This window comes from Erinaceus europaeus, chromosome 21 (assembly GCF_950295315.1).
Source record: "Erinaceus europaeus chromosome 21, mEriEur2.1, whole genome shotgun sequence".
Lineage (NCBI taxonomy): Eukaryota > Metazoa > Chordata > Mammalia > Eulipotyphla > Erinaceidae > Erinaceus > Erinaceus europaeus.
Window position 1 is genome coordinate 1,532,395 of NC_080182.1, and position 14,204 is coordinate 1,546,598.

Consider the following 14,204-nt stretch of genomic DNA (forward strand, 5'->3'; position numbering starts at 1 on the left):
ATCAAAACCTTCTTAGAGAGGCAACAGTTAAAAGAGGCAACCATCACCAAGCCTGCCCTGAAAGAGGTTCTAAAAGACCTCTTATAAACAAGAACATCACCATACTACTTGCCATATATCAGAGAAAATAAAAAATTATTGAGTAATGGCACTGAAATACCTTAAATCCATAATATCAATAGATGTCAATGGCTTAAACTTACCCATTAAAAGGCACAGAGTGGGAGGATGGATCAGAAAACACAATCCGGGAGTCGGGCTGTAGCGCAGTGGGTTAAGCACAGGTGGTGCAAAGCACAAGGACCGGCATAAGGATCCTGGTTCGAACCCCGGCTCCCCACCTGCAGGGGAGTCGCTTCACAAGCGGTGAAGCAGGTCTGCAGGTGTCTATCTTTCTCTCCTCCTCTCTGTCTTCCCCTCCTCTCTCCATTTCTCTCTGTCCTATCCAACAACGACAACAACAATAATAACTACAACAATAAAACAACAAGGGCAACAAAAGGGAATAAATAAATAAAATAAATATTTAAAAAAAAAAAAGAAAAGAAAACACAACCCAACCATATGCTGCTTGCAAGAATCCCACCTGATCCAACAAGACAAACATAGACTTAAAGTGAAAGGATGGAAAACTATCTTACAGGCTAATGGACCACAAAAAAAGGCAGTAACAACCATTTTCATCTCTGACACAATAAACTTTAAATTAAATAAAATAATAAAACACAACCCAACCATATGTTGTCTGCAGGAATCTTACCTAACTCAACAAGACAAACACAGATTCAAAGTGAAAGGATGGAAAACTACCATACAAGCCAGTGGACGACAAAAAAAAAGGGCAGGAACAGCTATGCTCACATCTGACATGATAGACCTTAAAATAAATAAAATTTTAAAAGATAGTGATAGACATTACTTACTGCTCAAAGGATCAATTAATCAAGAGGACGTAATGATTATCAACATCTATGCACCCAAGGAGAGGCCATCTAAATACATCAAAAATACCCACACTCTCTCAACCTGACAGATCATCCAGGCAAAAAATCAATAAATGAGGGAGCTAAATGAAGAGATAGATAAACTATTGGACATTTTCAGAGTACAAATGGTGATTTCACCATTTTCAGCCCAACTTGGATGGAGCTTGAAGAAATCATGTTAAATGAAATAAGTCAGAAACAGAAGAATGATGATCTCACTCACAGGCAGAAGTTGAAAAACAAGACCAGAAGAGAAAACACTAAGCAGAACTTGGACTGGAGTTGGTGTGTTGCACCAAAGTAAAAGACTCTGGGCGGGGAGGGGGGTTCAGGTCCCCCTCAGGATGGCAGAGGGCCTGGGGGGGTTGTATTGTTGTGTGGAAAAATGAGAAATGTTATGCATGTACAAACTATTGTATTTATAAAAATAAAATAAAATGGGGGATGAAAGAGGGAGAGAGAAAGGAAGAAAACAGAGATGAAGGAAGGAAGGAAGGAAGGAAGGAAGGAAGGAAAAGAAAAGTCATTAATGAAGCAGTGAATGGATTCTGATGAACCCCAAAGGGAACATACAGCTTAAACATTTTTATTCCCTATAATGCCTTGCATTTTAACACTCTCCTTTCCCCACCCAGCCCAAGCTTAAGTATTTACCATTTAGTGAAGTAGTAATGATGTTAGAAATCAGAAGCAATATTCCTTATCAGGTGAGCACTCTCTAAGTGGTTGTGTGAGTGAACTTTTGTTTAGATGGTGATGGTGTTGAGAGTAAAGAGAAATGTAAGGAATTCAAGAAGGATCACTACTCTTCCCCCTTTGCAGCCTCTATGCTGCCCATCACATTCAGGCATCAACTCTATTCCAGGCAGGACTTCCTGTGTGAATGGGAACCAAATATTAAATGCCGCACTCAGCACTACATCTACAATGCAGGAAATTCATTATACCCACTTCAGCACAGCCCTTGTCACTTGCCACTTATGAAAGTATGATAATGGTTTTAGCACAAAAATCGACTGCTGCAGAGATGGAATGGTCTTGCCTCAAGAATGTAGAAGCCTACGCTTGTGAATTATGAAACTGGAGTGGGGGGATGGTTGGAGAGGTATTCTTGATGCTTGGGGACATAGTATCAGCTGGTATTCCTTTTATTTGTTTATTTATTACAAAAAAGAAGAAATTGAGAAGGGATGGGGAGATAGAGAGGGTCCAGGTGGTGGCACACCTAGTGGAGTGCGTATGTTATAGTGTGCAAGGACCCAGGTTCAAGCCCCCAGTCCCCACCTTCAAGGGGAAAGCTTTACAAGTGGTGAAGCAGGGTGGAAGATGTCTCTCTGTCTCCCTCTGTATCACCCTCTTGCCTCTCTATTTGTGCTTGTCTCTATGAGATAAATAAAGATAATAAAAATATTAAAAAGAGAGAGACAGAGATGAGAGATTCCTGACCTAAATGTCAACCTCAAGTTCCATTGGAGATAGAGAGACAAGAAGATGTTGGGAGAGAGGAGGACTGCAGACTATAAAACTGACCTCAACCAATTCAATATCTGGTTGGTTGGCTGGTTGGTTGCTGGTTGGTTTCAGTTAATTGCTTTCTTCTCTGACTGTCCTTAATGGCAGCATATCTAACAAGACGCACCTTTCCATCCCAAGCTGTTCCTACACGATCCATTACTTTAAACCCAGCCATTCTTCTTCTTTCTCTTCCAGGTAGCTATAGATTTCACTGCCTCAAATGGAGACCCCAGGAACAGCTGTTCCTTGCACTACATCCATCCTTACCAGCCCAATGAGTACCTGAAGGCCTTGGTGGCTGTGGGGGAGATTTGCCAAGACTATGACAGGTATAAAAGTTTTGATCTTTATCATCTGCCCATGGGTTCGGGTGGTCCCACACTGATCTTTAGCTGGCAATTGAACACTTAAGTTTAGCAACTACTCATGCAGAGCTCCTAAAGGGACAAAATCAAACTGTACCCCAAACATTTTATCCTGTCGGCTCCAGGAAAGTGACTTTATGCCATGTTATAGGAAAAAGGATGATCCTTTCTCTGTTTTTAGTCTCTACTAGTTGGCCTACAAGACTAGATATAAATTTCAGTTTGCATTTAGAAAAGTTTTAAGGATGTGCTTTTAACAATTAAAATGTGGTCGGGGTTGGGAAGTGGCGCAGCGGGTTAAGCGCACATGGCGCAAAGCACAGGGACTGGGGTAAGGATCCCGGTTTGAGCCCCTGGCTCCCCTCCTGCAGGGGAGTCGCTTGACGGGTGGTGAAGCAGGTCTGCAGGTGTCTGTCTTTCTCTCCCCCTCTCTGTCTTCCCCTCCTCTCTCCATTTCTCTCTGTCCTATCCAACAACGAACAACATCAACAATGGCAATAATAGTAACCACAACGAGGCTACAACAAGGGCAACAAAAGGGGGGAAAATGGCCTCCAGGAGCGGTGGATTCATGGTGCAGGCACCGACCCCAGCAGTAACCCTGGAAGAAAAAAAAATGTGGTCCACATACTAGTGTCATGGCCTCACCTAAATTTTCTTAATCAGCCTACTTCGAATCAGAGTCTATATTTTCATAACATTCCCAGATGGTGTGCGTATACTTTGGAGTTTGAGGAGTACTGGCTTATTCACCACTGCTCCATCTAATACTCACATAAACCCTTACGTAGTGGGTACTGTGTAACAGAAGGACATGTCACAGGGAGGTGAAGTAATTTTTACTATGTCATATAACCAGGGGCTGAGCAGATCAGTTTCTTTTTCTTTCTTTTCTTTCTTTCTTTTTTTTTTTTTTTTTTTTGCCTCCAGGGTTATTGCTGGGTCTCAGTGCCTGCATTACAAATCCACTGGTCTCAGTGCCTGCATTACAAATCCACTGCATTACAAATACACTGTTCCTGGAGGCCATTTTTACCCCATTTTTGTTGCCCTTTTAGTGTTATTATTGTCAGTGTGGCTGCTGTTGTTGGATAGGACAGAAAGAAGTTGAGAGAGGAGGGGAAGACAGACACCTGCAGACCTACTTCGCAGCTTTGAAGCAACCCACCTGCAGGTGGGGAGCAGGAGGCTCAAACCAGGATCCTTGCGTTGGTTCTTGCACTTTGCGCCATGTGCACTTAACCCACTTTGCTACTGCCTGACCCCAGTAGCTCAGTTTCTTTCACAGCTGAAATGTTATCATTTCTGTGTTTCACTGACCTCAAAAACTATAGGTAATTTTAGCAAAAGGAGGGTTTGTGTGTGCGCGTGTGTGATTATGTGTGTGAATGATTTTGAAAATCAGATCTGTATTATATTTATTTTTACTTGGTAATAAATACTGACTTCCCTCCTTCCCAAGAGAATTCCCAGCAAGAAGTGGCATATAAATCATAGTCACCAGTGTGTTCTGCCTTTGCAGTTTAAGGTGAAGTTGTCCATGTATTTATGCAAGAAGCCTTTGTGGGGTAGAACCAATGTAAACACGAATACAGGGGCATCTCAGTTGACGCGCTGGTGTGATAGCAAAACAAGCCTAGTTAGTAGTGAGCAGCAGCTAGTTCCCTGAACTTTTAAGCCAGGAAAATAAGGGAAATTCCCTTCCCTCTAGTTGGAGAGTGTTTGTGTACTGTGCATGGTACTGTCGTTTTTAGTCTCACGACTATGATCACCATATTAAAACTCTATTAGCTGGAGGGTTGCACACACACACACACACACAAACACACACACTTATGCAGGTGTGAAATTTCTCCTGAAATCTTACAACATGGCAATGCAGTGAAATATAAAGTTAAGGGAGTCGGGCAGTGGCGCAGTGGGTTAAGCGCACATGGCGCAAAGCACAAGAGTGGCGTAAGGATCCCGGTTTGAGCCCCCGGCTCCCCACCTGCAGGGGAGTCGCTTCACAAGCGGTAAAGCAGGTCTGCAGGTGTCTGTCTTTCTCTCCTCCTCTGTCTTCCCCTCCTCTCTCCATTTCTCTCTGTCCTATCTAATAACAATAGCAATAGCAATAATAACTACAACAATAAAAAACAAGGGCAACAAAAGGGAAAATAAATAAATATAAAAAATAAAAAGAGTAAAAAAAAGAAATATAAAGTTAAAATTAAAAAAAGAAAGAATCTGTTACCCTAGCACCAAAGGGAAAGACAAAACCTAGTGCCAGAAGATATAGAAAAAAAACAACAGGACAAATAACAGAAATGGTCTGAACGGTGCTCCTTCTGCTTGTGAGCCACTGACTGGAACTTGTTCATCACCAGTAGCTTGTGTGGGTGTGAGGGCACTTGGAGAGTGAATGAACGCATCCAGTAAGATCACAGAGCTGTAAACATTCAAGCCCTTTTTGACACTTCCCCTCCTACTCCTTAGAACAGAGGGCACTGGCATTTTAAATTACTGTGATACCTCTTATCCTTCACCTTGAGATACTCACTGTGATGATAACTCGAATGTCAGCTCTAATTTCTTCAACCTCAAGTGCAGGGAAGATTTCTTAGCCAAGTGTATATCATACAGAGATTTCTACCAGAGAGAGAAATGACTAATAAACCACATCTCCATTGTAAAAAAAGTTCTCCAAACTTTCCCAAGACAACAGAAAATAATTTTCCCCCTTCTTTCTTATACACACTAGAATAATAGTGTAACAATGTGTACGTGAAATAAGAAGGGTGAAAGGAAATAGCTTCATAAGTCTTAGTAACTTTTAAAGCTTGAAATGCTCACCAGAGAGATGAAATGACTGAGGACTCTCAGTTCTTATGTTGTACAACAGATGCTTAATAATGAAGTGACTTCTGATCCTGGAAGGGAGAAGGCAATATGAGAATGAATTCCAAAGAGAGGACCGGGTGGGAGTTATCTGGAAATTAAAATATTGACATCCAGAGTCCTTGCATATTTCATTGGGAGGTTTACCAGATGGTCAGAAATAAACTGCTAAACTTTTGTCTTCTGAGTATCTCCCATCCAGGATGAAGATACTCCAATTGGAGTGACTTCTACAATTCTATAGCTGCTATCCCTTTATAACCTGAGCCGAAGCCTGAGGAAAATTGTATATTCCCCCCAATACAGATTCATTATAAAAATAAGTTGCGACACCAGAAGCATAATGTAAAGAATCAACATAAATAGTTCTTTAAAAATATTAATAGGATGATGCCACAATACCAACTAGCCAAGAAAGTCACGTTTTGTTTTGTTTTTCATGTTAAAAAGGGATCTCAACGTTAAAATGGGCAAAATCCTAAGGAAGAAAGGGAAGATTGAAGAGCCTCAGCTTTCTTTCAAAAGCCTCCTTGAAAGAGTTTGTAATGCAAGCTGCTTGCTTGAAAACTGACAAGGTGCCACAGTTGCTTCTTTGTGTGGGTGGATAGACAATAGACAGGCAGAGTCAGGGAATTTCAAGTTGGAGCTTTGGAATTAATTTATTCTCACGTCAAAGTCAGTGAGGTTGATGCTGGAAAAGAAACACTTGAATAAAAACTGACAGAAGGCACGCTTCCCGCTCCTGCAGCGACACAGAGGGCTTTAATTCCCATAAGCTTTAGACGTTCCTCCCAGCCTCTGAAAGCCAAGGACTTTCTTTCTGCCATGTACAGTTATTACTAAAGAATCATTACCAGGTGATCCTTGAAGTAGAACAGCTGGAGCAATACACAAATTTAAAGGCTGGAATAGTGCAGATGAAGAGCTGGATGTGTGTGTGTCTCCATTCTGTAGATAGCTAGTAGGCATATTTTAGTTCTATTCCAAAGGGCCTGTGGTTAAACTAGTTGTTTGTTGTTGTTGTTGTTTTCCCCTGGGCCTAAAATCTGATATGTAGATGGATCCAAGTTATTGTCTGGAGAGATGATGTCATGGCTGGAAAAAGGACCAGAAAGCTGGATCAGGGAAGAGAGTGGCTCCCTAATATGGAAAAGGTGTATAAATATTGTTGACTGTAAACCCATCGATTTGATGTGATCTGGGGCCCATATTCAGCTTAGGAGCCTATGTGGCCTCTGCATCCCTGTAGATCTGAGCTCACATTCTGTGGTCATGAGTAGGAAAATTCCAAGCTGCCCCAATTTCAGGACCATCTTCCTCAGGTGTAGCAGAGTATGTGGTCCATCCTCCCTTCAGAGGATGGAACATTCTCTACCATTGTTGATCCAAGTTGAGGGCAAGGACCTATGAGGGCCCACAAAGGAGTCTGTTTTGTTGTTCCTGATAGAGATGGCCGGTAACAATGGAGAGAGGGATTTATTCGAGGTCTAGGCCCATCATGTCTGTGTGGGAATCTCAGGAATCCCCGAATAGGGCCCCAGCTGCATCAGCACTTTCTACAGAATATTTTTAATATGTATTTATTAATTGATGAGAGAAGAGAAGAGACCAGATCATCACACTGGCACATACAATGCTGGGGATTGAACTTAAAACCTTATACTTAAGAGCCTAACATTTTATCCACTGTGCCACTTCCCAGGCCACACTACAAAAAATCTTAGAGCAAAAATCACCCACTATGTCAATGACTTGCAAAAGGATTTGCTTCCTAGTGAACCATTCACACTTGGAATTGTTCCTTTATTTTATGTTGAAGAGTTCTGTCTCAAGTCGAGAATGTTAGTGGTTGAGGTCCAGAATGAGTAAAGGATAAAGTCACTGCATGTGTGTTGGGGGGGGAAGCATGGCTTCCTATCACGTGTTCTCAGAGACCAAATTCAGCAGAGAATGCATGTGGTGGTAAAGCATCTAAATATTGATTTCCTTTTTAAAAAAATTTGATTTATTTATTTTCCCTTTTGTTGCCCTTGTTATCTTTTTATTGTTGTTGCAGTTATTGTTGTTATTGATGTTGTCGTTGTTGGATAGGACAGAGAGAAATGGAGAGAGGAGGGGAAGACAGAGAGTGGGAGAGAAAGATAGACACCTGCAGACCTGCTTCACCGCCAGTGAAGCGACTCCCCTGCAGGTGGGGAGCCGGGGGCTCCAACCGGGATCCTTACGCTGGTCCTTGCGCTTTGCGCCACCTGCGCTTAACCCACTGCGCTACCGCCTGACTCCCTGATTTCCTTTTTAAAAAGGGAAAACTTAATGCTTCTATGTGCCCTAAAAAAGAAAAAGAAAAAATTTATATGCCCCAGGGTTTTTTGTTTTGATTTTTTTTTTTTTTGGCTCCAGAGTTATCACTGGGGCTCGGTGCCTGCACTATGAATCTGCTGCTCTTGGAGGCTATTTTTCCTCTTGTTTATCGTTGCTGTTATTGCTGTCATTATTGTTGGACAGGACAGAGAGAAATGGAGAGAGGAGGAGAAGACAGAGAGGGGGAGAGAAAGACAGACACCTACAGACCTGCTTCACCACTTGAGAAATGACTCCTCTGCAGGTGGGGAGACAGGGCCTCGAACCAGGATCCTTATGCCGGTTCTTGGGCTTTGCACTACGTTCACTTAACCTACTGTGCTCCTGCCAGGCCTCCTTATGTCCCAGTTTTAAGGCCACTGTTGGCCTTTGTTAAATGTCTAGGTGATGTAGAATGTCATGTTTCTCTATGTTAGCCTTCTTTTCCTCCTGGCTGCTGTCATTGGGGCTTACTCTCTTGCTTTATCTCAGTCTTTCTTAATAGACAGGGTAAACTGGTGATTGAAAATGAGCCTTCCATGTGGATATCACTGGAGTGTGGTCATTTCCTTCTTTCCATTCAAGATGTCCGGGTACTTCTGTTGTACTTTAGTCTTTTATTCTGATAACAAGAAAGCGTTGCCTTTACCAGTGTGGTGATTGGTCCTCCAAATTTCCCAGATTGCAAGTTCCACCAATCATATTCCCAGTACTTGCTAACTGGTCCCTTTTCTCAGTGCTGAGTGGATCTCCAGGTTGGTATACCTGTGTTTACTTGTGTGCTAAACTTTCCCTCACTTCTCTTGCATGACACTCTGCCTGCCAGTTTCCTTTTTAATCAGGAAGAAGGGTTATTTAAATGGAGGATGGTTAAGCTTGAATTTTTTGTTTGTTTGTTTGTTTGTGTACTAGTTATAGGATTTGGGGTAGCTAACTTCAGAGAATTGTTGTCCTCCTGGCTCATTAGTTATTCCTGTGTAGGTGAGCATTTTTCCCTATCTCCCTACTCATGCAACTCCTTTACATAATGGTGTGCCGTGCTCAGCAAACTTCAGATCCCAAAGGATCCCTTAGAAAGTAGAAAAGGAATATCTTTAAGCCTGCAACACTAGTTTAGTGATTCAAGTGGATGGGGCATTCCATCTTCCCCTTCCTAAACTCATCAGAGGACATAAAGATTATAGAGCTGCCTAAATTGCTCTGAATTGGACCATCCGTCACCCACTGACCATCCAGGAATGCATCCTTGCAGAAATTCCTCCTCACATACCAGCTCCCCTGGTCTTCGTTAGGGGAAAGCTGCTGAGGCAAAGTATTTCAGCATTTCCAAGGACCAGGAAGATTTTCTTTCTCCTCTCAGAGCTGTGACTAATTCCTTAGAAGCTATTGCGATTTACTGTTTGTCGGCACTAACAACACACCTAACACCTACGAGATGGCAATGAACCTCAAGACCTGTAGCCACACAGAGCGGAAAGGAGGAAAGCAGATGTTTCTCTGGAGAACCAGGACTTGGATTTCAAATCATGCTGACTTCCTTGTGTCTCCTTATCGTTGCCTCAGATTTGGTCACATCAGCTGTGTTTTGGTGGAGTTGACTGCTGATGGCCTCTAAGTCAGATGGTAATATGTGAGAATCTGGCTTTTGTTACTTTAACCTCTCAATCAACCTGGAGAGTTCCTGGGACAGCCAGCCCTTAAGTGGATTCCCTACTCTCCTTGACTGACTGAGAAATGGAGGAATTATTCCAAGAACAAATCTCAGTTGTGATGATAATGAAAGAGAAAGAAAAAAAAATAGAGTCGGGCTGTAGCACAGTGGGTTAAGCGCACGTGGCACAATGTGCAAGGACCGGTGGCAAAAGGATCCCGGTTCGAGCCCCCGGCTCCCCAGCTACAGGGAAGTCGCTTACAGGCGGTGAAGCAGGTCTGCAGGTGTCTGTCGTTCTCTCCCCCTCTCTGTCTTCCCCTCCTCTCTCCATTTCTCTCTGTCCTGTCCAACAATGACGACATTAACAACAACAATAATAATTACGACAATAAAACAAGGGCAACAAAAAGGAATAAATAAATAAATATTTTTAAAATAAGAATTTTAAAAGAAAAAGAAAAAAGTAGATGACATGAAGAAGAAAGGCCTTTTGAGAAGAGCAACATTGCATTTGCAATGTTGACAAGCTTTGCAGCAGCACTGCTCCCCACCCCATCACAAAACGCGCTTGAGGAGAGTTGCATTTGTTGTTAAGAGGAAAATGCCAGAAGGAAGTCCCATTTCATGCTACCTTACGCTAGAAGTGTAGTCATTAGATGCGTTAGGTATAACAGAGAAAGCATGGCACTGGGACCGCTGACTACTCCCTGGTCAATAGCAAGACACTTTCTTAGCCTTTCTGAGACTCCATCAATTCATCCTTCATCCTTAAAATGGGAATAGTAGGGAGTCGGGCGGTGGCGCAGTGGGTTAAGCGCAGGTGGCGCAAAGCACAGGGACCAGCGTAAGGATCCCGGTTCGAGCCCCCGGCTCCCCACCTGCAGGGGAGTCGCTTCACAGGCGGTAAAGCAGGTCTGCAGGTGTCTCTCTTTCTCTCCCCTTCTCTGTCTTCCCCTCCTCTCTCCATTTCTCTCTGTCCTGTCCAACAACGAAATGCGTCAACAAGGGCAATAATAATAACCACAACGAAGCTACAACAAGGGCAACAAAAGGGGGGGAAAAAATGGCCTCCAGGAGCGGTGGATTCATGGTGCAGGCACCGAGCCCAGCAATAACCCTGGAGGAGGAAAAGAAAAAAATGGGAGTAGTAATTAAATGAAACCTCACAGGTGTGTGGTCATGGAATAAGGAAATGCCTGGTACATCTTATTTCCAATAAATGTTCTTAGCTTCCCTGGCCTCTGAGCTACCGTACATTTTAAGTCAAGATGCTACATAAGTGAATGAAGAAGCAGAAATTCTGATATGCACAGTAGAACTCAAGCCAAAAGAGATGTATGGGACTCTTCTGGGTTTTCTTTTTATTATTTTTATTAGCAATTTAATAATGATTAACAAGACTGCAAAATGACAGGGGTATAATACCATGTAGTTCCCACCAGCAGAATCCCATGCCCCACCCCTCCCATTGGAAACTTCCCTATTCTTTACCCCTCTGGGAGAATGGACCAAAATTATTAATAGGGTGCAGAAGGTGGGAGGTCTGGCTTCTGTAATTGCTTCTTTGCTGAACATGGACCCTGGCAGGTGGATCCATATCCCCTGTCTGTCTCTGTCTTTCCCTAGTGCAGTAGGGCTCTGCCTAGATGAGGTTCCAGGACACATTGGTGAGGTTGTCTGCCCAGGGAAGTCAGGATGGTGTTATAGTGGCATCTGCAGCTTGGTGGCTGAAAGGTGGACATTCTCCCACTTTTCATAAGAATCCCCCCTCTGAGGGGAACCAGCAGGTGGCTATCCTGGTAGAGAACACATGTTACCATGACCTAGGACTGGCTTCGAGCAGGGGGGAAGCTTCATGAGCAGGTGTTACTCATTCTTCCTGTCTTTCTCACCCTCTCTGTCCCTGGCTGTCCCTTACCTTCTACAAAGGGAATGGAAACAAATCTCCATAGGAGTGGTAGGAGTCCTGTGGACACTGAGCCCCGGTCATAACCCTGACCCTGAGAGGAGTGGTAGGAGTCGTGTGGACACTGAGCCCCGGTCATAACCCTGACACTTAGGAGAGATAAAGGCAGTCTGACACAGGGGGCTGCAGAAATGTAAATGGAATGCAAAAAAAATGTGTCCCTTTGAGTACAGGAAGCAAGAGAAGATATATAAACAATTTATCATTGCTTCTAGGAACTAAAGCAGTGGCTAAATTAGTCCATAAATGAAACAAAGTCTTGTCAATTCACCAGCCTTCTGGGACTTAAGAAGTTTCGGTTGCTATTTAAGGTATCCTTCAGGTCGAGTTGTGGTGCACCTAGTCAAGTGTCCCTATTACAGTGCACTAGGACCCAGGTTCAACCCCAGTGCCTGCCTGCAGAGGAGAAGCTTCATGAGCAGTGAAACAGTGCTGCAGGTGTCTCTCCCTCTCTGTTTCCCCCTTTCTCTCTCAATTTCTCTCTGTCTCTATCAAAAAATTAAAAAGACAACTTCATTTCAGGTTTGTCTAGATTTGAACCCTGGCTCGAACTAGCAGCATGATCTTAGACAAGTTACCTCACTGCTCAAGAATTTTCCCACCTGTAAAATGGGAATAATAACGTCTCCCTAAGAATATTTGAAAAGATAATATAAATGCAACATATTGACATGATCAACCATAGGCATTACCTAGTTCATAGTCTTTTTGTTTTTATCATTTTATTGGGGAGGGACTAATTGTCACAGGGTTACAGTGCAGTTGGTGGCACATGGGTAAAATGTTACTACTCGACATGATAGGTTTCTGCAGAACACTCACCCACAACTTGGGTCTATTTCCATCATTATGCATCAGGACCTCAATTCATGAGCCACCCCCAGCCCTCTTCCTGCCTTCCTTCCCCAGAGTCCTTTGTTTAGGCACACATGATCACTTTTTAAAGGAGAAGGGGAACTGAAATCGGGAAGGTGCAGAAAGTCTGGAGTCATTTTATTCCTTGTTATCAAATCTAGAGCAAAGTGGAGGAGAGGGGCTGTAGACAATGACTATGATGAACTCTGAGGATGACTCCTTGATTGTAATGCCCATCCCACTGCTGTTCTCTTGTAGCACAGATAATGAAGAGGCATGAGTCAGCATTGGGCATAGCAACATGTGCTAGAGAGGTAATGCAGGCTCCTGGTTTCCTTCCTCAATAGATGAATGAATAAAGCAGCTTTTTAAAAATTTCTGTTTCAGTGACAAAATGTTCCCAGCCTTTGGGTTTGGTGCGAGAATACCCCCAGAGTACACGGTGAGTAGAGATGGAGTTGTCTTTCACTATACTATAACCCTAGGATAACTTGGTTTTCTTCACAGGAATCTTATTTGTTGGGTCCTTGATAAAATTATGTAAATTGGATAATGACTAGTCAGATGTCATCTTCAGTGAAAGACAACTAGCATGTATGTGGAATTTCACTTGTATGTGGAATATAGGTAACTAGAAGAAACTTTCAATAATCATTGTTAATGATTATAACTAAACTCGTTCTTAGACTATGATAATTATCAAGGGGGGTGGCGGAGTATTCTCTGCGGTGCACAGAAACAGTAGGAGGGTCTGGAGAGCTCTAAGCACATGCATGCACACAAGTGTGAAGCTAGACTCCTAAAATCTTGTAATATTGTTAAATCAATAAAAATAATTCATGGGACCAGTGGGTAGCAGAAAGGACTTTATGCCTTAAGGTCTAAGGTTCCAGGATCTCACCCCAGCACTACCAAAAGCCAGAGTTAAGCAATGCTGTGGTTAATAATAATAATAACAATAATAATAAAGATAAAATTATTTGGAAAAACTGATTTTTAAACAAGGGAGCTCTCTCAGTGGTGGAGCACAGTGCTTGCCTACATAAAAGCCTAGAGGCCTGCAGGTACCATATTCCAGAGCTTTACAATACTCTGGTCTCTGTCTCTGTCTCTATCTCACATAAAACTTTTTTTAAATGAATCTTTTCAAAAAGGAAATGATCTTCAGAACTAATAATATTCATTTCATAGACCCTGTCTTTTGATGAATTCAATTTCAGTATTCTGAATGGGTCTTCTCAAAGGACAAAATGAAGGGCTCCATTGTTTAGCTTCCTCAAGAAATGTGTCTGGTTAGAAACTGAGAAAACACTTGGGAAATTGCTTCCCGATAGGTCGGAACTTCTCTGTTCTGAGCTAACCCCAAGAGAAAGAGCCTGTTAACATTACCCACTGTGGAATCTCATGACAATGAAGACTACAGACTCCCCCACCTAAACACCAGTGTCTTGAGGGAAACAGAGCCGTCCTAAAGAAAAGATGCACTCTGAATCGAAGAAGTGGGAAGCTTCAAGGTTTCTACTTGGGTTTTGAGACTGATTTCTTGTATCACAAAGAAGGCCAAGATTGTGTTGCATGGAGCTGAGGCCTTGACTGTGGTATACGAGATGTCCTATAGGAACTCGCCATAGAGAATTCAGTTCCCCTGA

At 42.8% G+C, this 14,204-nt stretch overlaps 1 protein-coding gene across 3 annotated transcripts in view; it reads left to right on the forward strand.

The window, feature by feature from the left end:
• CPNE4 (copine 4) overlaps positions 1-14,204 on the forward strand; it is a 732,756-nt gene that overhangs the window by 703,726 nt on the left and 14,826 nt on the right. For all 3 annotated transcript variants that reach the window (XM_060180243.1, XM_060180244.1, XM_060180242.1), the window contains 2 exons: positions 2,697-2,830; positions 12,943-12,997. In XM_060180243.1, the coding sequence (XP_060036226.1) occupies positions 2,697-2,830; positions 12,943-12,997 (189 nt within the window). The remainder of the gene's footprint in view (positions 1-2,696; positions 2,831-12,942; positions 12,998-14,204) is intronic.